This window comes from Furipterus horrens, unplaced genomic scaffold, assembly GCF_987537825.1.
Source record: "Furipterus horrens unplaced genomic scaffold, mFurHor1.1.pri manual_scaffold_7, whole genome shotgun sequence".
In the NCBI taxonomy this organism is placed as follows: Eukaryota; Metazoa; Chordata; class Mammalia; order Chiroptera; family Furipteridae; genus Furipterus; species Furipterus horrens.
Genome location: NW_028327177.1, coordinates 28,369,797 through 28,396,640, shown reverse-complemented (window position 1 = coordinate 28,396,640; position 26,844 = coordinate 28,369,797). Strand labels below are relative to the sequence as shown.

Genomic DNA, 26,844 nt, shown 5'->3' with positions numbered 1-26,844 from the left:
AATGTGATAAAAAAAGTAGGTATAATTTTAATTGACTTAGAAATTAAATCAAAGTGACTTTTCAAAAAATCTTTTTGAAACTATTTGACACTTTGTAATAAAAATACTCAAAATTATTTAAAACAATTTTTATTTATTAATTTCCTCTAATTTACTTGCATTTAATATTTAATGAGATAGCTGAGCTTAACACTGTTTTAGGACGTCTTTTGTGTGAGGTCAAATTTTGGACAAGCATATTCTTTCATCTTCTTCCAGGGTTTCCAGCCACGATCTATTTTTATTCTTAGTATCATTCATTGTGGAAACGCTTGATTCACACAGACATGACGTGGAGAAAGGAAGCAGTGCTTCTATTGCTCTTTTTTGCGATACTGGGAAATTCATTTATTAAGAGATAACCAAAGTGAGGTAGTATCTATTGCTGAATGTGTAAGTTTTAATCCCCTGTCATTTTTTATCTCTGTTAACTTGCTCTCTTCTGTAATCTTTAAATTTGCCAATTTGCATGCATTTAAGACAAATAGATCTCTTATACAATCCAAGGATGACATATCAGGCGAGGGAAAATATTTTTCAATAGTTCTACCAAGTAATCTTAAAGTTTGTAAAATTAGATTTCCATCCAGTTTGCACTTTTTCGTTAGCTCCAACATTTTTATTGCATTTTCTCTTCTGATTATTTCTTCCTAAAGCATTAGTTTTTCTTTGAAAGTGTTAATTTTGTCATTGCAAGAAAGAATATTCTCATGATCTCCTTGCATACCTTTTTTTTAAATGAATGCTTTTTATTTACTTATTTATTTTTAATAATTTTATTTATTTGTTTGTTTTATTTTTAGAGAGAGGGCAAAGGAGAAAGAGAGGGAGAGAAACATCACTGTGTGGTTGCCTCTCACTCGCACCCCCAACTGGGGACCTGACATGCAACCCAGTTAGTTATGTGTCCTGACTGAGAATCAAACCAGTGACACTTCGCTCGCAGGCCGATGCTCTATCCACTGAGCCACAGCAGCCAGGGCTTCCTTGCATACTTTTAAGTGTGTTTGAAGATTGAAACAAATCAGCAAGAAATGTAACCTTATTGAACCAAGGCTCATCACTGAGAAAATCTGCTAACTCAGATTGTTGAGTTGTCAAAAAAAGTTAGAACTTCTTCTTTTAGGTCATAAAATTTTGATAGAACCCAACCATTAAATAACCACCTAACTTCTGTATGTATTAAAAACTGCATGTGAGAAGTTTCTATTGAGGAACATAGTACTGCAATCCTGACTGTAAAGGCCTGATTTTTATATAATTGACAATTTTGACAGTCTTGTCCTAGCACTTTTTTAGCTTATGTACCAATGATTTTGACATTAGTGGTTCTCTGTAGAGAAAACAATGAGTAAAAATAATTCTAGGATTCTTTTTATGAGCCAGTGTAACAAATCATTTTGCCTTCCTGACACAAAGCAGGCACTGTCTGTACAAATATTGCTGATGCAGGACTACCAAGACAAGTTTTGACAATTAAAGTAATTACCAACAACACCCCAAACCTTGGTCTTTCGTCATTTCTCGGAGTGGTCAACAAAATAAAAACTGTTCTCTAATCTCTTCTTTATAAGTAAATCTACTGAATGTTAGAGGCTGAGCTTTGCCGGTGACATCAGTTGATTCATTCAGCTGAATAGCAAACATATCTACTTCTTTAATGTGAGCTATCACTTGCAACTCAACATCTTGGGACAAATCCTGAATATGTAGATAAACGGTATTATCTGACATTGGAATTTTTAAAACCTCCTTTTCATATTCTTCACCAAACATGACTTTTAAAAATTTACAGCATGTGAGTAAAATTACAGATTCTGCAATTACGTGAGAGTTCATTTTTTTAGCAACAATTTCTGTGATTGTATGACTTGCTTTTTGTGCTTTTTCTGATACCATTAAAAATTTAGTTCATCTTTTTGCTCAATTAGTCTTATGCAGTGTAAGTCTTTTAAAATATTCAACAGCTTTTCACAGTGAGAATGTTTAGATTGCAAATGTCTTTTTAACTTACTTGGTGCCAAAGCTTGGTTTGCTAATTTTTCACTGCAAACTACGCATATGCGACATGGTGGATTTTCTTCACTGGATATAAGGCCAAATGACAAATGCATAATTGCATAGGAATAGGCAATTATAATATAGTGTGACAATTGCTATTCAGAATAAAAGCCTGAAGCGAGATGGTTGCCTACTGGATTGGCACCCATTCCTAACCTGGGTCAGTAGAGGAAACAAACCTCTTAACTGAATCTGAGAAGATAAATATAGATTAGCTAAGGAAGCAGGAATCTAAACAGAGGGAGGCACTGGGCAGTGCAAAACACAGGGATTTAGGCAGTATAAAAGGTAAGGATGAGTATTTTAAGGGCTGAGGAGCTAGGAGAAAGAATAGTGAGACCAGAGAACATACTGCCTTTTATTCCACTAAGAGTGGTGGGGAGTCACTGGAGGGCTGAAAGCTGAGAGAGATGATAAGATCTGTGTGGAGGGTAGGGGACTCCGAGACTAGAGACAGGCCATCAATTAGGAAGCAGGAGACTTTTTTTTTTTTATTATTAATTTTTTAACAAGGTTACTTTATTTAATTTTAATTTTATTTATCTGTTTTTAGAGAGAGGGGAAAGGAGAAAGAGAGGGAGAGAAACATCAATGTGCGGTTGCCTCTCACATGCCTCCAGCTGGGGACCTGGCATGCAACCTAGTCATGTGCCCTGACTGGGAACTGAACCAGCGACACTTGGTTTGCAGGCCAACGCTCAATCCACTGAGCCATAGCAGCCAGGACTCTGGAAGTAGGAGACTTGATGTTAATTCAATGAGGAGGTGAGGGAAGAGGGGGAAGAAGGACTCTAATTTCCCTATTTTACTCCAAATTCCATGTTTAAAACACCCACACAGCTTCTCTAATTCTCACATAAAATTTAATTTTTTTTCTGGAAGTAGGAAGCAAGGTCATCTACTAAAACTGAGAGAGGTGGCAGGAAGAGATTTAGTGGAGGTCTAAAGTGGCCACTTTGTAGAAAGAGAAGTTGCTAAGCAGGGGAACACAAGCCTACAGGGAAGTTCTGAGTGCTCAAGTGGGGCTGATGGACATGAACTGGTGGTCCCCATTGGCACTTCTGTGAGACTGTCTCCATCAGCACTCAGCAGTCACAGTGAAGACGCAGAGAAGATGGACAAACAGATTGATCCACGGTCATATTGTACCGGAAAAGGGAGAAAAGAAGACCAACAGGGTCGAGGAGGTAAGAATGTAGGCTAAAGCCAAGAAACATAGCTTCTATCCTGACCAGAGAGCGTGGCTCATCTGAAACCAACAATTAGAGCTACCAAACCAGCCGCAGCTCTGTAAGACAATAAGACTATACCACAGAGACAGAACTGAGCAGATCTGAGCTGAACAAGATAAAAGGCCCCAGTCTTCTCTCAGCGGAAACAACTGCTCTCCCAGAGTCACCCACAAAGAAATAATCTCTACTACCTCATCAATCTGATGACAATGGATCCCTTGACCAGGTCCTAATCTACTTCCTTTCAGGAGAAAAACTCTTTAAATGTTGATTTACTTAATGACAATCAACTTACTTATACCCACTGTCAACCATTTGTAATTCCAACTGACATACACTAATCTGGATAAAGTAGAGATCCATGTGTAAATATTTGCTGTTGCCAGACTGAAAGATCTTGGCTAGCCAGCTGAATTCTGGCCACATATGGATAGAGAAAAGCCTGAGAGAGATGTGAATGGGAAGAATGGAAGGGGGAAGGGAAAAAGTAATGCTACCATTGCTGAAAACAGATTGGAGAGTTCTTCTTGGGACATTTTCTCAAGGCCCGTGCCAGTTTTTTTTTTCTAAACAGATCAAATTTTTAAAAACATGTTTTTCACTTTCCTTCAAAAGATTTTAAAATAATTTTGCTTCCTAAGAGCCAAATTAACACACTTACAGAAGTGAGGAAAACAAGTTTGTCATTTCTACCTTCATGGATAACAATATAAAAGAATACGCAAACAATTTATATTGACGAGAATATTAAATCAGGCAATGCAGTTGGAACTCTGATGGAAAAGGTGTTGGAAATTAGAATCCTCAGCACACAATATAACATTCTAGATACTTATAAAAATTAAAAATAATATATTGCTATAATCTTTCTAGGGAACAAAAACACCAAAGACACATTAGCAAATGAGGCTTTGGCTGATGTGACATAACCTGAGAGCTCATACCAATTAATCTAAGAAGTTTTAAAGAAGGTTTAGATCACAAGGAAAAACAAAAAGTAATTATGTGGTTTCAGGGAAAGTAAGTTCAGCCGCAATAACTTCTTCACATTTTCTACTATTGCTATACTACAGAATAATAATCGTTGAGGATTACATTATCACCATTTGACTGGATTTTTTGGGAACATAACAGAATGATGTCTAAATTGCAGAAACTTAAAGTACATGCAACGTTGGCTTATGGGATTTAAAACTTGCAGAAGCACATAAAACAATTGCGACTACACAAACCACTTATTTGTTCAACTTAAATATGGACTTTTAATAAAATCTCAATAATATCATATAAGCATATGAAGATATTGAAATAAAATTTCAACAGTATGATTTTCAAAAAATTCATACTTAGGATATAAAATTATAACATATAGTGAATGATTTCTATGGCTGTCAAAGCTAAAAGTACACGAAGTATGTGGAAATCCGTGATGTAATTTTAATGTCTGATAAATTGTCATCATCTATCTCTTCCTTGGAATATAACAATCTAACATGAATTAAGATTCCACAAAGACTCATTTTTTAAACCACTGTTTATATGCCAATGCTCAACTATACGATTACGAAGAAAAGTTGTTTATGTAGTTTTGTAGGGAGCTCAGAAGCTCACTAGAGATACAAGAAAGCACTCAATGACCTTCTAAATGGTATGCTAAAAGTCATAAAGTTTGACTAAAAGAATTTTATCAGCTTATGGAAAAATGATGTAACTGTCTTATCACAGGGTCTTCTTACGTACAGGGCACAGGACTTGCACCACAACACTAGCTAGCTTTGGAGGCCCCAAGACCATCCAATGCAAGTGTGTATGCAGGCTAGGGATGCAGAAAGCTTATCCTAGTCAGGAGCTTGGCTGGAAATCAAGAAATCCAAGTCTTGGGCTGCTTTTCAGAGCAAAATTGCAGCAGACCGACCAGTTGTGGGGTATAGAAAAATCCATTATTTCAAACTTTCCCAGGGTTAACTATATGAAAATTGTCTGCATTTTTGATATATTTCAAAAATATATACCCACAATGGGATATATGCTAGGATATGTGAAGAATGCAACAGCAGTGAACCAAATGACTTAATGCTACAGAGGTAAGATGTATCAAGCAGCCTAACAGGAAGAGTAGGAAAAAAAGGTAGCAAAAAAAAAAAAAAAAAAAAAAAAAAAAATCACCACAAAGGAAAAGGAAAGAAAAAAAGAAAAACAAAAACCCCAGAAATGTCAGAGAAGGAAGTCCTCCTATATCCAGTTTATAACACCAGCAAATCGCTTGAAATATTTATAACTTTCTAGGCTCTACAATGCAAAAAGTCATGCATTACTGCTTCTGCACCATTTAGAAGCAGTCCTATGTGGTGGAACACTGCCTAGTGCTTAGACTTTGACATTAACCACACATGACTAGAATGGTGGGGGGAGAGAAAGATCAGTAGGCATGAAGAGATAATTAATGTGTTTTTGCTTATAACTGAAATCATAATGTCCTGCATTTTTAACTGCAATTTCAGAAAGCTGTGTGTGTGTGTGTCTGTCTGTCTGTCTGTGTATGCTAGTCTGCGGGGCTATCTCTATCTCCATCACTCTGTAAGCAGTGGACATCAGAGAGGATGTCATAATTGTCATTTTAGCCCCTGCAGCAGCCCTGGCACTGTGCCTCACACTGACAAGCAGTAGTAAATATGCACTAAAGCAGATTTAATGCATGAGTATCCCTGTCTCTTGATCCTTATTTCTGATGTTTCTTTTTGTTCCACCTCAGCCTCCTTTTCTCTAATTTGCACCCCTGTGTCTCTGTGGTATACCTGATAATTTAGACAATAGGAAATAATATTATGTTGTATTGACTGGAACAGAATTTTAGGTTCACCTTTTTTTACTGGAAAAGTAAACTTGAGAAACACTATCTTTTTATCTGTAAACAGTTTAGAAATTAAATTATGGGTTTGTATCCTTCATCAAAAAAAAAGTTCCATAACCCTAAGTTAGAGATGTGCTACTTTCTGCTATATTAGAAAAAATGGTTTTTAAATTTATTTGTGCCATATTCTTTTTATGGTTAAAGAAAACAAAGAAAGAAAAATTCCTACAGCTGGCTATTAAAAGTAATATAGAACTATCATTATTTCTATGGAAGTATACTCTCAAAACAGAAAATTAAATTGTCAGTGAGAAAAAGCCACATACTTTTCATAGTTCCATCTTCTTCTTCTTCATCCTCACTGTTTATAACCATGGTCCCCAAGTCAGACTCTAGCATCGTGCTGTTATGTTCAATCATGGTCTGGGCTCCTTCACTCATTGTGCTTGTGGCCCGCATCGTGCCCACATTTTCCGAACTAGTCTTCACCATGGTGTGGGAATCCAGTTCGTCTTCTTCCTGCAAGCAAAACACTACAATGAAGGAAGACTTTTCTAAGACAGCTGGATTTCTTAATTCTTAACCATAGTGCTAGCATATGAGGGGGGACCCCCAAAAGACCCTGGAACTTATTCTATAAAAAATTGTGTATTTATTCTTACATCTTTAAACTTCAGTCACTTTCCAAGTATTCTCCATTTGATGGAATACACCTATCAAGACAGTTTTTCCACTGCTCAAAACAGTTTTTGAACTTGATTTTAATGCTGTTTAGTACTTTTGCCATATTTTGTTTCACCTCTTCCACACTGGCAAAACGTTTCCCTTTGAGGACTCTTTTTCATCGAGGAAACAAACAAACAAAAAAGTCACTCGGGGTGAGATCAGGTGAATAGGATGGGGTACGGGGGTCATGCCGATTTTGGTAAAAAATGGCTGAACACTCAGCATGGTGTGGCCAAGTGCACTGGTAAATTACCCATCATGAAATGGGCAAATGCGTTAAAAAGGTCTTCAAAAAAAAATTCACGGAAGTCAAACGTAGACTCTCACAACAACTCCAGCTGGTACACTGATACAGATGGGTTTCTAGAACACTCATCTAGCGGGGGAAGCTGTACTACAAGGAGCCTGCCCTCTAGAAGGTAATTCTACTTTTTGGATCCCCTCTTGTATAATTTTTATTATATATTTAATTATGAAAAATACTACTATTACCACTAGCTTTAATATAAGGATACACATACAAATGTTATCATAAGAGTCAAAGTTATCTAAAATAGCCTAAAGCTTTAGGTAACTGAAGATAAAGCAACATAAACTGATGAAACAGATGGCTGCTATTTTTAAAATAAGGATTAAGATAAATTATCAACAAATGCAAAACAAAGAATACAGTGTCAAAATAAACAAATAAAAAAGCACATTAAAAATAGAATATGTTGACACTATTATGACAGCCATAATAAAGTATGTAACCTGATACAAAGGCCATTAGCTTTTATTAATAATGTGATAAATAGATAAAATTTAATATTTTAATAATTTTTCAGTATATAGTTCTGTGGCATTGAGCACCTTCATCATATTGTGCAATCATCACCTACAACCATTTCACCACACCCAGAACTATTTCATCATCCCAAACAGAAACTCTGTACCCTTTAAAAAATAACTCCTCAGTTCTCCCTTCTCCCAATACCTGGTAACTTCTATTCTACTTTCTTTTACTATTAACTTGTCTATTCTAGGTACCTCATATAAGTAGAATCATGCAACATGTGGCCTTTTGTGTCTGGTTTATTTCACTTAGCATAATGTTTTCAAGGCTCATCCATGTTGTAGCAGGTATCAGCATTTATTTTCCTTTTAAGATTGAGTAATTATATATATTTATACCACATTTTGTTAACCCACTCATTTTTATGAATATTAGGTTGTTTACATCTTTTAGTTACTATAAACAATCTGTTATTATAAATTATTATAAATAATGCTTTTATGAACACTGCTGTATAAGTATCTGAGTCCTTGCTTTCAATTCTTTTGGGTATATACCTAGAATTATAATTCTGTACCACATGGTTATTCTATTTTTAATTTTTTGAGGAATTGCCAAATTGTTTTCCACAGTAGCTACACTTCTATCACCAGTGCACATCCTTGTCAACACTTATTATATTAGGTTTCTTAAATAATAGCCATCCTAATGGATATGTGGGTTATTTGCAGTTCCCTAACGACAAGTGATATTGAGCACCTTCTTGTCTAGAGAAGTACCTATTGAAGTCCTTTGCCCATTTTTGATACAGGTTTTTTGTCATTGTTGAGCTGAAGAAGTTCATTATATAGTTTGGATATTAATCTTGCAGCATTTCTCCCCACTTTAATGGGTTTCTTTCCACTTTCTTGGTAGTTCCTTTGATACACAAAAGTTTTCAATTTTGATGAAATCCAATTAATCTGTTTTTCTTTTTCTGCCTACACTTTTCTTGTCATATCCTAACCATTAGCTTTTAAATGTAAATTCACAGAAGAATCAAGTCAGTAATATAAATATGAACAAAAGATGCTCTTTAGAATGTTCACCAAAAGATAAACTAAAACAGGGGCATAAAAATAAACTAACAAATTCTGTTTGAGAGTCTAAACAATCCACTCTTTTGAAAAGTTTGATTGGGAACTGTCATTTATATGTATTCTCCTTTAAGTCAGATAAGCACAAGCTAGTCTGATAGAGGTCAAAATGCAAGTATGGAGAATAGGAACGTCCATGTAGCTCTCAGCTGTTTGACAGCACTCCTCTTTTTAATACTACATGATAAATTCAGCATTATATCTCAAAGTCTTTTGCTCTTCTTTCATGAGGCTCTCTCTTTTAGAAAGAAGATGTCTCCATTCTTATGCCTTTGACTAATACGTTGAGGACTCCCAAATCCTAAAATATTCCTGACTTTACTATTTAAATACTTAATAGTGTTTAAAACTCAAATTCCCAAATCAGATATTTCATCCATCCCTTTAAACCCTCCTGTTTGTCTCCATCCCAACCACCACCACCACAAAGGATAGTAATCTCCATTAGCTATCTAAGAGTAAAAGTTCAATGTCTTCTTAGGTTTATTCTCTTTTATCTCCTATATGTAGTCAACAAATTCATCTTTAAAAAATTCTTTCTCAGTTCCATCACTTCTTTTCCATTCCCACTGCTACTGAGTAAATTCCTCAGTACCTCATGCCTGGCTTACTGCTGGTAAAGCTTTCTGACTGAAGAGTCTCTCCCACCGTGACCTTCTAGAATCAGAATCAGATAGATGTCAGTTCAAATCCTGGCTCCAATCTCTTACTAGGCATAATACCTTTAGGCAATCTATTTAAATTCCCTGAACTTTAGTTTCTTTCATTGGTGTTACCATGATTAAGTGAGAAAAGGTATGCCTACATACTACTAGGAACATGTTAGTTTCATACCTACTTCAAAATACATATACTATACCAATCTTTCTTGAAAACTATGTCTATCATAATATATTCTTCTACTGAAGAATCTTTAATACTCCCAATTCTTGCCTACATTAAAAGCTGAACATTTCTGACTAGATTTTATTGACCCCTATGTTACTTTATCTGAAGTGATGCATGAGAGGGCACACTGTTGTGATGAAGATGCCAGTCACCAGTAGCCCATAGCTGTGGCCTTCTGAATCATCCGAATAGTTTCCCCAGAGGAATGTTCAAACTTAACACAAAATTGTATGCAGATTCGTTGCTCTACTCGCTCAGTCATTTTGAATGCATGTAACACAGTACACATGCTCACTCAAACGGTGTCTACCACCCCCACTGGTAGTACAGTAAAGTCATCATTGTTCATGATGGACATTGCAGTCCACTCTCCTTGGCTGCCAGGTTACATCAATGTCATGCAAACCATTCTCATTATATTAACAATGGTTGGACATTTTCTGGACAAACTTCTTATATTACCTTCATGGCTAATTCAGTTCTTATTCATTGTCCTCTTTTTCAAACTTCTGGATAATTTATAATCTGCATTACACACTTTTGCATTTAAATTTATGATCTCATATTATAACTGTTTTATAAAATCTTTTATAAATGTAATTACCTTATGGATAAGAATTCCTTCCCAGGACTGCTGAATCTACAAAAGTATTTCATTCAGTATCCCATTACACAGTAAGCATTAGTTATATATTTATTTTTTATAGAATTATAAAATCAGGGACCTTTAATAATTCAAACCCTCATATCTTTCTGAAAATAACTGAGGCCCACAGAAAGTAAGAGACTTTCTCAAGGTCACACACCTACTTAAAAGTAGAACTGGAAAAACAAAACAAAGACTGTACAACTGGGACTGAGAAACTAGCTCCTTTATTTCTTAGGCCATTATTCCACTAAAGACATGTACTTACTTACATTTAAATTTTGATCTGCTTGAAGGCTTAAGTTAGAGGTTCAAGCTTACAATTTTAACAGCTTATGTCACCAGCTCCTATTCCCAGAGTCACATACAAATTATTAGGTTCATCCTAATCAAAGCCACTATCTTCTCTCACTTGGCTTATTAAAACTACCTCCAAACAGCTTTCACTGCTTCCAACTCTTGCCCCCTTTAATCTCCCACACAAAAGGCAGATTGATCCTTTCAAAAGACAAATCACATCGTGTTACTCTCCTGCTCAAAACCCTGCACTTGGCTTCCCATCACACTTAGAATAAAATCCAAAGTCTTTATCATGGCCAAATGTGATCTGGCCCAGTAATACCTGCCAATCCCATCTCCTATCACATTCCTTCTCACTCATCAAGTTCCAGCCATGCTGGCCTCCTTTGCTATTTCTTGAGCATTCTAAGCATGTTCCTCCTCGAGCTTTTAAATTGGCTAATCTCTCAACCTGGAATACTCTTCCATCAGCTGGATCCTTTACTTAAATCAAGTGTCTCCTTAGATGTCACCTCCTTAGTGAAGCTTTTACTGGCCACCAATCTAAAATTGAAGTCTCCATCATTCTTTTATCCTTCTGTATTCTTTATAGCCAGTACGTGTCCTTCTCTACTACTAGAATGTAAGTTTAATAAAGGCAGAAGACTTCTTTTTCATTGATGAATCCACAATACTTATTAGAACACCTGGCACATAGTAGGTACTTGACAAAAATTTATTTAATGAATGAATCAATTTATATTTTCACTTATTAATTCATTCAATGAGCACTTATTGTAGATTTACATGTTAAGTAATGAACCAGGCATTGAGATACAAAGATGAATTAGAAACAGTTTTGTTTTTTTAAGGAGTTTGAGGTCTAAGAGAAACTGACTGACATGTGAACAGTAAATTATAAGGTATTTTGTTAAGTGCTGTAAGAAAAGTGTTGGCAGGTCTAATGGAGTACCAACAGCAGAGATTCTGGCTCTGCCTTTAACAAGTGAAGAAAGCTTCACAGAGGAGGTTAACCTTAAATTACATCTTAAAGGATGAGTAGGCTAGATATGTAACGTATATACATAAATTTGGGAGGGTGCGCTATAAGTACAACTTCTTTACACTACATAACTACACTAGAAATCCCTTCTCGGCTCAGACACAAGAGACCGAATTGGATGTCATGCTTTTATATTGCCATAGCACCTTGGGCTTATGCTGATCATACACTTATGACACAACACTGTAACTGTCTGTATATCTGACTTGTCCAAATCTCCCATTAGTCTCTAAAATCTATACAAGCAGTAACCAGATCTTGTGAAGTTATATTCCTGGTATCCATACAAAGCGCCTTGTTCTCATTACATCATTTATTAAATGAATGTTAGAGCCCTCATTATGAGGTGGTGCCAAAACACAGAACTAAGGACAATGTCGTGTAAGGTTCTAGTGTAGAACTTTACTTAAACCAACTTGTTTTAAAATTTAGAATGGCTATTGAAACTTTGGGAGGAAAAGAATGCTATTAACTATAATTACAGTTAATTATTCATTTAATAATGATAAAAATAATTATCATCAATGAGTATAAGCACTATGCTAGGGATTTATTGTAGGCTACTCCCATTTTATTGTCTTATTAATCCTGTGAGATATTATGATCCCCATTGTACAGGTGATACACCCGAAGTTCAAATGGGTTTAATAATTTGTCCAAGGTCATACAACAAGTAAGTGGAGGAGCAGGGATTCTCACTAGCTCCTTCTAATTTAAAGCCCAATATCTAACTTCCAATTAAATAAGGCTTTCTAAATTACCTACAACATTTCTCAAGTCTAATTTAATTTATATTACAGATTAGCTAGAGTATGTTTCACCTTAAGTTAAAAGATGAAGAAAGTGACATACATAAATAAACTAATTTGTACTTGATCATAGAGCTGATTTTAAAAAACAATGGGATTTATTCTTTCCAGCAGATCCCACTGAAGAGGAAGGAGGGTTGGAGGGAAGTTGATTTTCTATCAGCTCTTTTTAAAAATCTACTGCTGGTCTAATATTTTATCATGGTTACAACCAGTTTATTCCCAAAACACTAAATCTATTTTTATATGCATGAGTCATTGTCTTTCATCCTTGTAAGATCCAGTACTGTGACCATTAAACCTAACAAGAAACATAACATCTGGTTGGTGTGAAATAATACTTTTAGTCTTCAATAGTCTATGTTAGAGTTGAATCTACAAAGGGATAATGAAGGCTGCACCTCTGGATCACACATTTGGCTTGGATTATCTATAAAATTATAAAAACATTGGAACAAGTTTGGAAGGGATCGCTTTTACTGTTTATTATTTTTACTTGCATAGTCACTTTGCTAAAGGATGCTATTCTCATTTACATATTGACAGTATTTAAAAAAAGCAATGAAAAAATTAGTGAGCACTCAATTCACTAATGAGAGGATATCACCCAAACAGTAATTAATGAAATACAGATGGAATGAGAACTAGTTTGTATGAAATTAGAAGTCATTTGGTGATGAGTTCTAAAAACTCCTTAGCAACACATTTTACGTTTTGAAAATCATTAACTCTGAAAATCTTGATATTTTAAATTATTGTTAAAATTTCATTTGATACTTTTTACATTTTTATAATAAAGCAGAAATAAACAATGTTTTTCTAAAGCTATACTTCATTTATATGTATTCTGTTATTCCTCACAGAACTAAAGCAGAAGAAAAACATGTTGATACTTTATAGAAAAAGGTCTGCAGAACAGATGCTTCCCACTGTAGAAAGCAGCCAATTCCAGTAAGGAATACAACAGCATTTTCAATCAGTGGTCATCATTTGCCAGGAATGCAAAACAGAGTACTGATGATAATCCAGGTTATGAATCATAAAATCCACATGGAATACAAATATTTGAAAACATTATTAGGAAATCCTACTCCACTGCTAAGACAGATTTATGCTTATAACCGTCTGAGAAATAATCAGAGATTTTGTATTAGGTACCTTTACATTTGCAGTACCTACTACCTTAAAATATTGGCAGCTACTATTTGTCTACTTTTAAGGATAGTTACGCAAACATTTTAGAAAGCGTTTGTCATTTGAGATTGTTCAACTATTCCTTAAATAGTTAACTAATTGGAAATATTCTAATTATTTTCTCTTCTTGAAATAATATTAAATACACCTTTATTGCTAATACAAGTACATAAAAGCACATTATCAGTATAGAGCAGTGATTTTTCAACCAGTGTGCCACAAGAACTTTTAAAACATGCGTTACCTGACTATTTTAGTCAGGGGTACTGACCTCTTTTTCCTTTTTTGTTAAAAAAACAACAAAAAAAAGACAACAGCCAACACAACAGTAGTTGTCCACTATGAATGCCCTGTCTTGAACCACAAACATACAGGTTATATAACAGAGTTGCATCTTATTGATCACGTTGTATAATAAAGTTGTGTCTGGTTGGCTAATTCTTGGTACCAGAAAATTCTGTATATAAGCACAAGCACTTAATTTTTTAAAAAAGTCACTTTGGAGCGAAAGGGATAGATAACTGTTATTATTTTTGTCTTTGTAAATCAATCAAAATTATACCTATTTTTTGGTCAGGTGGGCAGAAATATATATTTTGGTGCGCTACAGAATTTTAGTAGTTTATGTGTCATGAGATGAAAAAGATTGAAAATCGCTGGTATACAGCAGTGATCTTAATAGCTTTGATTCAATGAGACAATTCTATTGAATTTGCTACAGCATGAAAAATTATTTTCAGGAAAACAATGAATGTGTAAGATATATAAGTGAACCAATCACACAAAAAATTGCAGTAGTACAGTGGTCTAGATTATTTAAAACCTCTGAGAGGTGCTAATCAGGGATGGCATTGATGGCAAACAATAAGGTAACAAACATACTATAAATGCATAACTGAGTTTTCAATATAGTAAGGGAGAAATCCCCAAAGGCCCTAAACAGAGCTGAGAAATAGAGTGAAAATAAGCTAATCTGACCTGAGGGCTGCCTTAGGCGTATGTGATAATGGGGTATCCATTTTAGCGGGTAAAGGAGAACAAGAGGCACATTTTGGGATTCTCTCCAAAGTAGAACTGAAACCCTTACAATATGTTGGGAATCTTGAAGGTCTATATCCTCAGTGAAAAGGGTAACAAGAAAAAATGTATTCACAGATGAAGGAGACATGCAAACTAGTCTGTCTCACCTGGGCTAAGATGAGGGAAGGAGAGTGGTGCTTCCCTTTAGAATGTACAGACATGGATTTGGGCTTTCTGCAGTCTGGGGAGCCCCATGTTGAGAAATGAACCTGATGCAGTCCCAGTATTGAAGCACCCCGGTGCCTGGTAGAAACAAATAAATTCCACCCTAGAAGGACTCAACCTTTAACCCAAAACTCACACCATTTGGAGACAACATCCAGCTAAACTTAAGCTCATAATTCAAAAGATAAATAATGAATAAACAAGCTACCAAGAAAGGGTAGAAACAAGAAACAACAGAATTAAGATTCCCTTGCTCCTTAGAATTAAGTTAGTCCCCTTAGAAAGCTGGATCCTTCTGAGATAAAGATTTCTAGGAGACGAATAGGAAACAGTAGGCAGTGGCATTCCAGATTTTAAAAAATAAGCACGAAGGTAGAAATATTCTGGCTAGAATGGAAAGCAGCAAGTTTCACTGCATTAAAGGATGACCTTATCGAGGCTTTAAACAGTGGGAGGCAGCATAAACTGCTTGGCAGAGGAGTGATAGGAACCTTGGAAACTAAAGGATGAATTAGAGAAGAAGACTGGAATCAGGTATCACAGAACTCTAGATTCAAGTAACCCAGATTAGAGCCTATACTAGAAAGGTCGTACAGAAAAAGAAATGACAAACCAAATCTGAAAGAAATCATGAAAGAAAAATCAAAACATTCTAGAAACTTGCTGGACAGTCAAATATAATGAGTCAAAGATAACTCCCATACTGTGAGCCTAGAGACCAAACTGACTCTAAAGAAAAAATTGTAAAAGTTTCTAATTTGATATATGAAGACAAAACAAAATAGATAATGCCAATTATTTGTAACTAAAAAAATGACTTAATGAAATTTGCTACTTCAGCATATAATAAAGGCATTGAAATCTAATTATTAATTTGTGATGAAAGAGTCAAGTAAGAAATCAACAAGGCAAATGCAATGCAATTTTAAGGAAATGATCATAAAATTGCAGAAAACTGTGGCAGGAATTGTTTAGTTCTCTCCCTGTATATCACTAAACTAGGGATTGCTGATTATGCTAACATGTTAACCAGTGTCAATAAATTTTAATCATTACTTGAAGTAAAAATGGCAAAAATCAAAGAGTACTATTATACATTTGCTTGTATATCTCACATCATGGAAGAGCCCTATGTACCATTAAGGTAAAAATACTCTCTTGTAAAGAAAGATGAAACTATTGACATGACTGAAATTCTTCTCCCACATCGTCGGCAGCCGTCCGTCTCGAGAGACGATGGTGTAGCTTCTTAAGAGTCTATCTGCACCGCCGAGAATGGCTGTGCAGTCCGACTCGGGAGTGACACGGTATCTGTCTCCTCCCGTGTTGAATCGACATCTTGCGATGACGCTGGAGTGTCCTCTCCAGTGAAGCTGAAGCTACAGAGCCCACATATGGTAAAGGATAGCATTTACCCCACTGCCCAGTTGTCAATGCACCCTGCAGTATCTATTGTTTCTGAGTTACAAGTGAAAAGCCCACAGTAGCATCAACTAGTTAATTCTGGTCTCAGTTACCATATTCAACCTAATGAGCTCAGAACTACTGAGAAAACACCAAAAATATTCTCCTTCAAAGAGCTGCTTATAAGTACTGCTTCAATATCTGACAGGCTGAAAACAGTAATACATTATCCACCAATTAAAAACCACTAAGATTTGCAGTATCCGAAGATCTGTATACAAAGAATGAGCTTTCTTCTCATTGTTTTAATAAGTAGGTGGTCCTTCTATTTCACTGCAAATGCAGCAGAAGAGCTTACACAGCTGCTGTTAGAGACATACCTGTCTCTAACAAACAGAAACGTCTGCCTTCATAGACCCTATTTCGCATGTTCACAAGCATGTTTTAAAGTTACATCAAAGCCTTCAGGAACTCCAAAAGTCATACAAGACTCGTTCATCAGTACAACAGGCCTAAATGGTGAGAAGGTGTGTGGGCAGCACTTCAGAGGCTCCATGAAGCAAGACTGCACAAGTTCTTGGCATTATATTAAAAGTTTCCGAACAAAAGATCACCTTATATCCCATGTACACAATACTGCTATATAATAGAATAAATTAAAAGTAAAAGCAACCTTAACCATGACTTTTATTTTTTCTCTCACAGCCAAAAGTATGCCAAAAGATTAACAAAACATAAAGAAGATTATAAAATCAAATACTTTAAAATAAAAGTAACACCTTTAAAAACTATTGCAAGAAGTTAATAATAAATCCACAAGAGGGCACCAAAGACAAAAGACTAGAACAAGTTAATTGGAGCTTTACCCAGATAAAACAGGTTAATAAAGTAGGTTATTGCATTAACTAACATATTATCCATATCTTTCAGAAATATACTAGTGGACACTGACTTTTAAAAAACTAATATATTTTAAAATACCATAACCACTGCTGTGTCATAAGTTATATTTTAAAATAAGCAATATTTATGTTTCTAGGGGCACGTTGTCTATATTCAGTTACCTCCCCAATGACTTGCATACAATAGCAGTAACTCAATGACCAATTGTTGATTCCACAAAATTGACAGAAATATACAAGAGGAAATATCAAATATTCATATTATTTTATCATTGTATTCTCAAGTGCTTTTATATAAAAAGGTTTATAATTATAATCTTATGTTCCTAGAACAAATATAACTAAGGGCTAATTTGTCTTTGAAAAGAATTTCTTTTCCTTATCTTTCTTTTTCTTACTCCTTTTCTATTCCATCATGATAGTTATTAATAGTGAGCAGAAACTTTAATATGTACTTAACAAAAGAAATATTACTTGTATCAATTTAGAAATAATAATATTATAAAATTACTTTAAGAAGTCAGCTTCTAAAATACAATTCAAAAGAAGACTGCCTGAAGCAATATTAATTTTAACATGCAGTTTATACTACTGAAATTCTTGACACAAATGAAATCTTGGGCAGAGGAGTGTGTCAGGACAGTAAAAAACAAGCAATTCCTCCCCCAAACCAAATATTTATCACATGTTTGATTTAACCACTGCTGATAAAATACTTTATGTACCATAATATGCCTTATTATTTTTAAATGTAAATGCATTCCATGTTGATGATACTCTTACAGCACTCTGCTCAATGATAAGAGGTAAGGTCAGATAAAACCTATTATAAAGCAATTTTATACATATATTTATTGGTTCAATAAATATCAATTAAATATTTATAGAGTAAACACTGTGTGTCAAGCAGTGTGGTAAGATATAGTCTTTGTCCCTGAGAAATGTACAGTTTGGTGGAATTAGAAAGTAGAGAAATAAAAAACTGAGATCGATATTCTCACAGGACCCCATGGCAGCAGGTAGGAGCCCTGGCCTAACTGGAGCCTGGAGGAGCATCATGAAAGGTTTCCCTTTGCAGAGGAATCAGTGGCTACGATGACCCCTGAAGGATAAGAAGTTAATCAGGCAAATGAGGGTGAAGTAAGAAGTAGTCTAGGAAAATGCGGCAACCTATGTTTTTCGTTAAACACTTTTTGAGCAATCTCATCTTTGCTTATGGTTTCACTATCAAGTGCAGAAAGCCTGCTGATTCCCTAATTGCTTGAGTTCTGCCTTGGGATTCAAACTTGCATATCCAACTGCCTGCTACATAAAGTGACGTGGATGACCCATGGGCACCTCAAATTAAACAAGGTCTGATGTGATCTCATCTTACCCAGAAAGCTGTCTTGGAAAGAGGACGGCTGGAAAATATTTCAGCCACAGTGTAAGTGCAGAGAGAATGTGGCGATGTGAAGAAACAAAGGCTCTGAACTTTCCTTGGGAACATATTGTTGCTGACTTTTTCCCTTTTTTTTAATGGCCAAAATATAACTACATTCTCAGGCTGAGGAGAAAGGGCTAACACGACTGACTGTAGAGGCAAGTAGAGAAGGGGCTTTTGAAGGGAGGAAGAAAGCTGGAAAATCAGGGGGCAATAAAACAATTCCAGTCCTTTATGCAGGTCTCTACGCAGTATTTGTCATACTGCATTTTGATCAGGTATCAGTTAATTTGTTTCCCTCCCCACTACACTGAAATCTTTTTGTAGGCATATGCCATGTCTTATTTTTCTTCTATGCAAATCTTTATAACTGGAAAAAATATATATCCTCTGAAACAGGGAGGAAGAAAGAAAAACTTAGGATACAGAAACAGCAAAGTTAAAAGAAAACTGAGATACAGTTAGTGCATTAAAACAAGAAAAATAATAAGTTATAAAAATTGGAAAGAAATAAAACTATCTTTATTCACATATGACATGATTATCTGTAGAAAAGTTCAAAGAATCTACATAAAATCTCCTGAAAATAATAAGAGTATAGGAATGTCACAGGATATAAGGGCAATAAAAAATAAAACTAAAAAAAAAAAAAAAAAAAAAAAAATCACCTGCTTTCTAAATGCCAGCAATAAACAATTAGAATTAGAAATTTAAAAAAAAACAAACATTTTTAATATCACTAAAAGAAAAAGAAACATTTAGGTCTAACATTTTGTTAGACCTAAATGTACTGAATCTATGTGCACTGATGAAAGAAATCGAAGTTCCAAATAAAAAAGCATTCCATGTTCATTGATTAGAAGACTCAATATCATTTCTTCTTAACTTAATGTTAGATTCAACCCAATCTCAAAAAAAAATCCCAACAAGCTAATTTGTAAGTGTTGACAAAACAATTCTAAAGCTTTTATGGAAAGGCAAAATACTTAGAACAGTCAACACCATACATACTGAGAAAGAAAAATAAAGTTTGAAAACTCACGGTATCCAATTTTAAGACTTCTATAAAACTACTGTAATCAAGAGTGTAGTCATCAAAAAAGAACAGACACATATATCAGAGATATTTCAGTGGAACATAACAGAGAAACCAGAAAACAAACCCATGCAAATATAGTCAACTGACCTTTGAAAGGGGCAGAAAGGCAACTCAATAAAGAAAAGACAGTCTTTTAAACAAGAGATGCTGAAACAACTGGACATCCATGTGCCCAAAACAAAACAAAACACCAGATTAGACACAAATCTCACAGCTTTTACAAAATTAACTCAAAATAGAACACAGACTTTAATAGAAATGCAAAACCGGAAAATTTCTGAAATAAAACATAGGAGAAAATCTACATAACCTTGAGTTTGGTGGTGAGTTTATAGATAAAACACCAAAAGCAAGATCCATGAAAAAAAGAACAGGTGATATTAAAACTAAAAACTCCTGCTCTGTGAAAGACACTGTTAAGAGAATAAAGACAAGCCACAGACTGGAAGGAAATAACTGCAAAACATATATCTTATAGAGGACTTGTGTCCAAAATACACACACACACACACACACACACACACAAATGCTTAAAAATCAATAATAAAAAATAAACAACAAAACAATTTTAAAATGGGGGAAAGTACTGAACAGACACCTTGTAAAAAAGATATATAAATGAGAAATAAGCATATAAAAAGATGTCCAAAATCTGTTATTAGGAGTTGCAAATTAAGCCAATAATAACATAACACAGAAGACTTATTAGAATGGCTAAAATGAGAAAAAGAAAAGAAAAGAAAGAAACCTGACAATAAGTACTCCTGCTGAAAGTGCTTAGCAGCAGAAATTCTCATTCATTGTTGGTGTGAATGCAGAACAGACTATTTAGGAGGTATTTAGTAAATATCAATATGTACATACTTTTAAAAAAGAATGACCTGAAGCATGTCTTATTTTTAAAAAGGCATTCTTTATTAGATACTATATTTAAGTCTTATATTGCAGAAACAATTCACAGGTTTGCTTTATACCCTACTGTGAATGTTTCTTGGTAACAATAAAGTTGTAATTTAAAGTTGTATTGAGTAGAAAGGGCAACTCTTTTAGCAGATAATCCTTAAAAAGTGGACTTTCTATAGGCAATTTAGGTACTTACAGTAAATATGAACAAATATATTATGTTACTTAATTGACTCACACTAAAAATTTGGGAATATCTTCACTAATACCCAAAAAACAAATTATTTCTTACTATGTGATACAGTTGGCCCATCACAGCACAAAATTTATATCACATGCTCTGAAAGGCAAAAAATATTTTGTCATGTTTAGCAATGCTTAAACTAACACAAAAACCTTGATATTCGGATTAACCTGCTGCAGAAATCTCTGTTTGCAATTAATTTGTTTAATTTTAAAAATCTGTACAATTACCTCAGCACCTATCAAAACATGTTCGTTTGTCAAGATGTATTCTCATCAGACAAGCTTTTTCTATAATAGGTATAAAAATCAAATTCATAAGGCACCATTTCCAATCATGTCCTGTACTTTTCTTGAATAAAAATGTATTTAAAGAGGTTTGTTCATAATAGTTACCCAGGACACAGGTGTATGCCACTAATTTTTTTAAAACAACATATCTTGAAATGGTTATCATACAGTGTTTTGTTTTTAAAAGTCACATTAAGAGTTTATGGAAATGTCAATTTAATTTTAGGCCACAAATTTTTCCAACTTTAATAAGCTGAACTATGTAGAATTACAATAAATTTGGAAAACCTGTAAGTTAATATTGGTATAACCCACAAATTCTCTGAAAATTACACTCACTCAAAACGGAAAAAGCAGGATCTACAGTGGGCTCAAGAATTAATACTGAATATCAAATATAAATCTCTTATAATGCAGCAACTCCATTTGGTGAATTTCACAGCTCTAGACTTTTGATATAAGGAAAAGAATATAATCTACATTATTTCAAATTTTAACTTTATGAAATTTTTCAATGGTCCAGTGACAAATTGGCTCTGTAACTGGCAAGAAATTCAGGGTCCAAAGCAGTGAGTCCTAATATCTTTTACAGCAAGGTTCACAAGTCAATTAGCCCAGTCACTGGGTAAGAACCAATTCGGGGGTCAAGACTAAAGATAGCTGCTATAAAGGCTGTCAAAGAATACAGATCCTCTGGGCTAAAAATTAATGAGGAAGCAAAACTTGGTAACACAGATCTCCCACCATGCTGAAAAGACCATTCATCTTTGAAATAATCAAAAAAGAGGGAAAAAAAGAATGGGTAAAAATCTCAGTGAAAACAATTAGGATATAAAAATATTCACCTAAATTTTGTCATATCCTAAGACAGCCAGTCTTCAGTACCATATCTACCAGATGTTGGCCGAATGAAACCCAAATTGGAGCAAATTCTCCCCCTCAAAAAAAACAAAAAACAAAAAACCAACTAAGCTCCATGGGCCAAATGAATTATGAATGAAAATAAGGAGAGATTACAATGCAACAACCTTGACTTCAGAGATATGGATGTTAAGGCAAACACAGAATCAATCAGATAATGGCTCATAATTCTAAGGTTGTCCTCATATGGTGAAGGCTGGAGGGTCCAAGACTAGCCCTTTGTTCCATCACCTACAGAGAATTATTTTGTAAGACACAGTGGTTCAGAAAAAGAGCAATATCTATTTACTTCTATTCTTATACTACTAATTTGGACTGACTTGCCTTAAATTGCCTTGATTTCTTGTAATGCTATCTTTTAGAAGTTTCCCTTCCCTTCTTGGATCACTTTTACAAATTATCCAGAATAAAGCAAAGTTGAACAGACTACAGTTTTTTCATAAATTGTGCTAATTTATGACTATTCAAGGATTTCATAATTGTAATATATGACGAGTTCTGTAAATTTATTTATAGATAAATTAATATCATCAGATTAAAAAGTCAATATTCACAATTATAATTTAGAACACCCAAGAAATGACAAATGACATGAGTTTCCATTAAAATGTTTATCCCTCCCAAAACCCTCTCAAAATTACAAAAAAAAAGGCCCAGAAAAGGAGGAAACACTACACAAAGACAAAGAACATGGGGAAGAGGACCACAACAAAACCCAGAATGTAAGCCTGCAAGGAGAGAAGTCACAAGGAGCAACAAAGTCAGGATCCAAAGCAGTGACTCCTAACATTTTTTACAGAAAGGTTCACAGGTCCACTAGTTCTGCTCTTTAACAAAGAGTTTTCAATAGGCTACTTTAGTGCTTCTTTTAGATATAAACACAAAGGAAAAAGAGAGAAGGAAGTAAAAGGAAACTCAAAGTGATAATGATAACAATGAGGGGACAGCAGGAAATCTTGGAAATTAAACATTTTATATGAAAAATATAGAAAGGTTAGAATAAACTTGAGAAGACCTCTAAGAAAGAACAAGAAGACAAAGAAAAAAAACAAACAAAAAAATATCATTAAAAGATAAATCTAAGAGGTCCACCAATCAAGTAAAGGGAGTTCCAAAGAGAGAGAGAAAATTATTAATAGCAAAAATAAAATTGCACAGAACTAAAGGGTATTTCTAAAAACATTTGGATTTCAAAAAGAGAAAAATGTACCTAATGAACTGGTTAGTCTAGCTAAGGAGATTTACAGGCAGAGTGTTTCAGGTACTGCCTAGTTTCTTCCTGCTGCTTATAATAAAATGGAAAAAGAGACAGAAAAGCTTAAGATAGGAAAACTAAACAAAAAAGGAATCAGGAATTGATGATTCTGTAAATCTCCAGCCTCTATCAACAGCAAACAATGCTACGATTATAAAAAAGCTTCTGAGCAAACACCAAATCCAAGAAAGTGAGTCCTGCAACTTCGTTCTTTTCCAGTATTGTCTTAGCTTCATATGAATTAGATTGACTTTCCATTTTCCAAAAAAGATCACTGGAATTTTGATAGGGATTGGATGATTCTATGAATTGCTCTGGGAGTACTGCCATCTTAACAACATTAAATCTTCGAATCCACAAACATGGGATATCCGTCCAGTGACTTAGGTATTCTTTAAATTCTTGCAGCAATGTTTTTGTACTTTTCACTGCACAAGTCTTCAATTTCCTTTGCTAAATTTATTCTTAGGTATTTCATTCTTTCGGATGCAATTATAAATGAAATTGTTTTCTTAATTTCCTTTATTAATTGTTCATTACAATATATAAGAACATAATTGATTTTTGTGGGTTGATCTTAAAATCTCTAGAAGATTAATATGTTCTTGACAGGGTCCATCCAGAAAGCTGCTCCAGTTCAAAGGGATCAAAACAAAGGCAAACCTCTGTGCTGGTACCTCAGGGAGCTGCCAGATTATTCAAAACGCAAAACACACTTTTTTTTTTCTTTAAGAACAAGGTTCTTACTCTTCTCCCTTGCTCCTAACCTCTACCACTGTTCCCATGGCTGCCGCTGACCTAGAAAATCAAAAAATTGGGGATGGCAGGCACATAAGCAAAAATGCCACAGCACTTTCTTCATTAAGCACTTCCCTGGTAGCTATAAATTTTTTATTCAATTCTGGTGTTTCTACGAAGGCTCCAATTCTTAGAGCTCTCTACACCACCGTTTTCTATGACCAGTAACTTTTTTTTAACAAATAGAATGCAGAAGTAACAGTGTACAACTCCTAAGACTGTCATAAAAGGCATTGAGATTTCCTCCTCGTTCTCTCTCGATCACTCTGAGAGATGGCGGTTGCCATGCTGTGAAGACTCTCTAGTACTCCTATGGAGATTCCCACATGGCAAGGAACTGAGGAAGCCTGCCAACAGCCATATATGTGAGAGAGCTGTGCTGGAACTCCAGCCCTTGTCAAGCCTTTAGATGATTGACTGCAGGCCCAGCCACCATTCGGACTACAACCTCATGAGAGACCCTGAGCCACAAAAACCCAACAAAGCCACTCTTGAAATAATAATTTACTGATACCACGAAAATAATAAATGTGTGTTTATTTTAAGCTGCTAAGTTTGGGGATATATGATACTTAAAGCTGAGGCCCAAAATAAAAGAAGAACCTAGTTACTCAATGAGTTCTTGGGAAGAAGAGTATTTCAAGTAGAGGGAGTAGCACATATAAAGGCCCTAAGTAAGGAAAGGTCTTTTGCATGTTATAAACATTAAAAATCTGAAATAAGATCAATGTAGCTAGAGCTCATTGAAGGAGAGGTAAATAGTGAAAAAGATATCACCAAAGTAGCAGAAAGGAACGAAAGTTACTATATAGCAAAGTATTAAAGAGTAGTAAAAACTGGCAAACTCTGAAATAGTCAATGGTTTTCTATCCATCAAAAATAGAAACCAGCCTATAATTAAGTACAGAAAGATAAGAGCAAAGCAAAATTAATCAGCTGTCCATTGACAGCTAATTAAAGGCAGTTCACTAGCCGAGCATTCATAAGACGCTTACATAGGTGAAGACAAGGCAGATGAGTACCACCAACAGAGGGACAATGACTAGACTTTATTGCAAACATAACTCGATAAGAAATTATATAACTCTGATAAGCCAATGTTATTTGTTCTTAAAAGTTCTAATAAATATTTGACTGAAAAGTGAGCATAAAGTATTAATGAAGAAACATGAAAACTTAAAAGTAAATATTCTAGTTTTAATCTTGCCTTCTCAATGAGTTTTGTTAATTGGAGAGAAATCAAAAACTACTTATCTAAAGCAACTTATAGATTCAATGCAATTCCTATTAAAATACCAATGGCATATTTCACAGATCTAGAAAAAATATTTCAAAAATTTATATGGAACCAAAAAATACCCCCAATAGCGTCAGCATCCAGCAATCCTGAGAAAAAAGAATCACAATACCTGATATAAAACTATATTACAAGGCCACTGCAATCAAAACAGTCTGGCATTGGCATAAGAACAGACATATAGACCAACATTACAGAATAGAGAGCCCAGAATTAATTGACCCATGTCTGTATGGTCAATTAATATTTGATGAAGGGGGCACAAGCTTACAATGGAGTAAAGACAGTCTCTTCAATAAATGGTATTGGTAGAACTCTACTGATACATGAAAAAAAAAAAAAAATGAAACTAGATCATCAACTTACACCATACACCAGAATAAACTCAAAATGGATAAAAGACTGAAGTGTAAGGCGTGATACCATAAAAGTCCTAGTAGAAAACACAGGCAGTAAAATTTCAGATATCCCATGTAGCAACACTTTTGCTGATGTATCTCCTTGGTAAGGGAAATAAAGGAAAGAATAAACAAACGGGACTCCATCAAATTTAAGTTTCTGCATGGCTAAAGACACCATAATCAAAATGAAAAGGGACTGTATGGGAGAACATATTTGCCAATGATACACTGGACAAGGGTTTAATCTCCAAAATATATAAAGAACTCATACAACTCAACTCCAGGAAGACAAACAATCCAATTAAAAAATGGGCAAAGGACCTGAAGAGACACTTCTCCAGGGAGGATATAAAAAAGGCCCTAGACATATTTAAAAAGTGCTCAATATCACTAGCCATCAGAGAGATGCAAATTAAAACCACAATGAGATACCACCTCACACTGGTCAGAATGGCCATCATTAATAAATCAACAAACAACAAATGCTAGCAAGGATGTAGAGAACAGGGAGCCCTACTGCACTGTGGATGGGAAAGCAGACTGGTGCAGCCACTGTAGAAAACAGTATGGAATTTCCTCAAAAATAAAAAATGGAATTGCCTTATGACCCAGAGATTCCACTGCTGGGAATATACCCTAAGAATCTTGAAACACTAATTCAAAAGAACTTATGCACCCCTATGTCCATAGCAGCGCCATTTACAATAGCCAAGTGTTAGAAACAGCCCAAGTACCCATTAAAAGATGAGTGGATTAAAAAACTGTGGTAGCCCTGGCTAGTGTGGCTCAGTGGACTGAGCACTGGCCAATGAACCAAAAGGTTACTGGTTCGATTCCCAGTCAGGGCCCATGCCTGGGTTGTGAATCCAGTCCTTAGTTGGGGGTGGGAGCAACCAACTGATGTGATGTTTCTTGCCCTCTCTTACTTCCTCCCTTCCCCTCTCTCTGAAAATAGATAAATAA

At 34.9% G+C, this 26,844-nt stretch overlaps 1 protein-coding gene across 1 annotated transcript in view; it reads right to left on the bottom strand.

Moving 5' to 3' along the window:
- Positions 1-26,844, bottom strand: part of STK3 (serine/threonine kinase 3) — a 258,261-nt gene that overhangs the window by 85,296 nt on the left and 146,121 nt on the right. Inside the window, exon 9 of the mRNA XM_090282782.1 lies at positions 6,510-6,702. Coding sequence (XP_090138908.1) covers positions 6,510-6,702 — 193 coding nt within the window. The remainder of the gene's footprint in view (positions 1-6,509; positions 6,703-26,844) is intronic.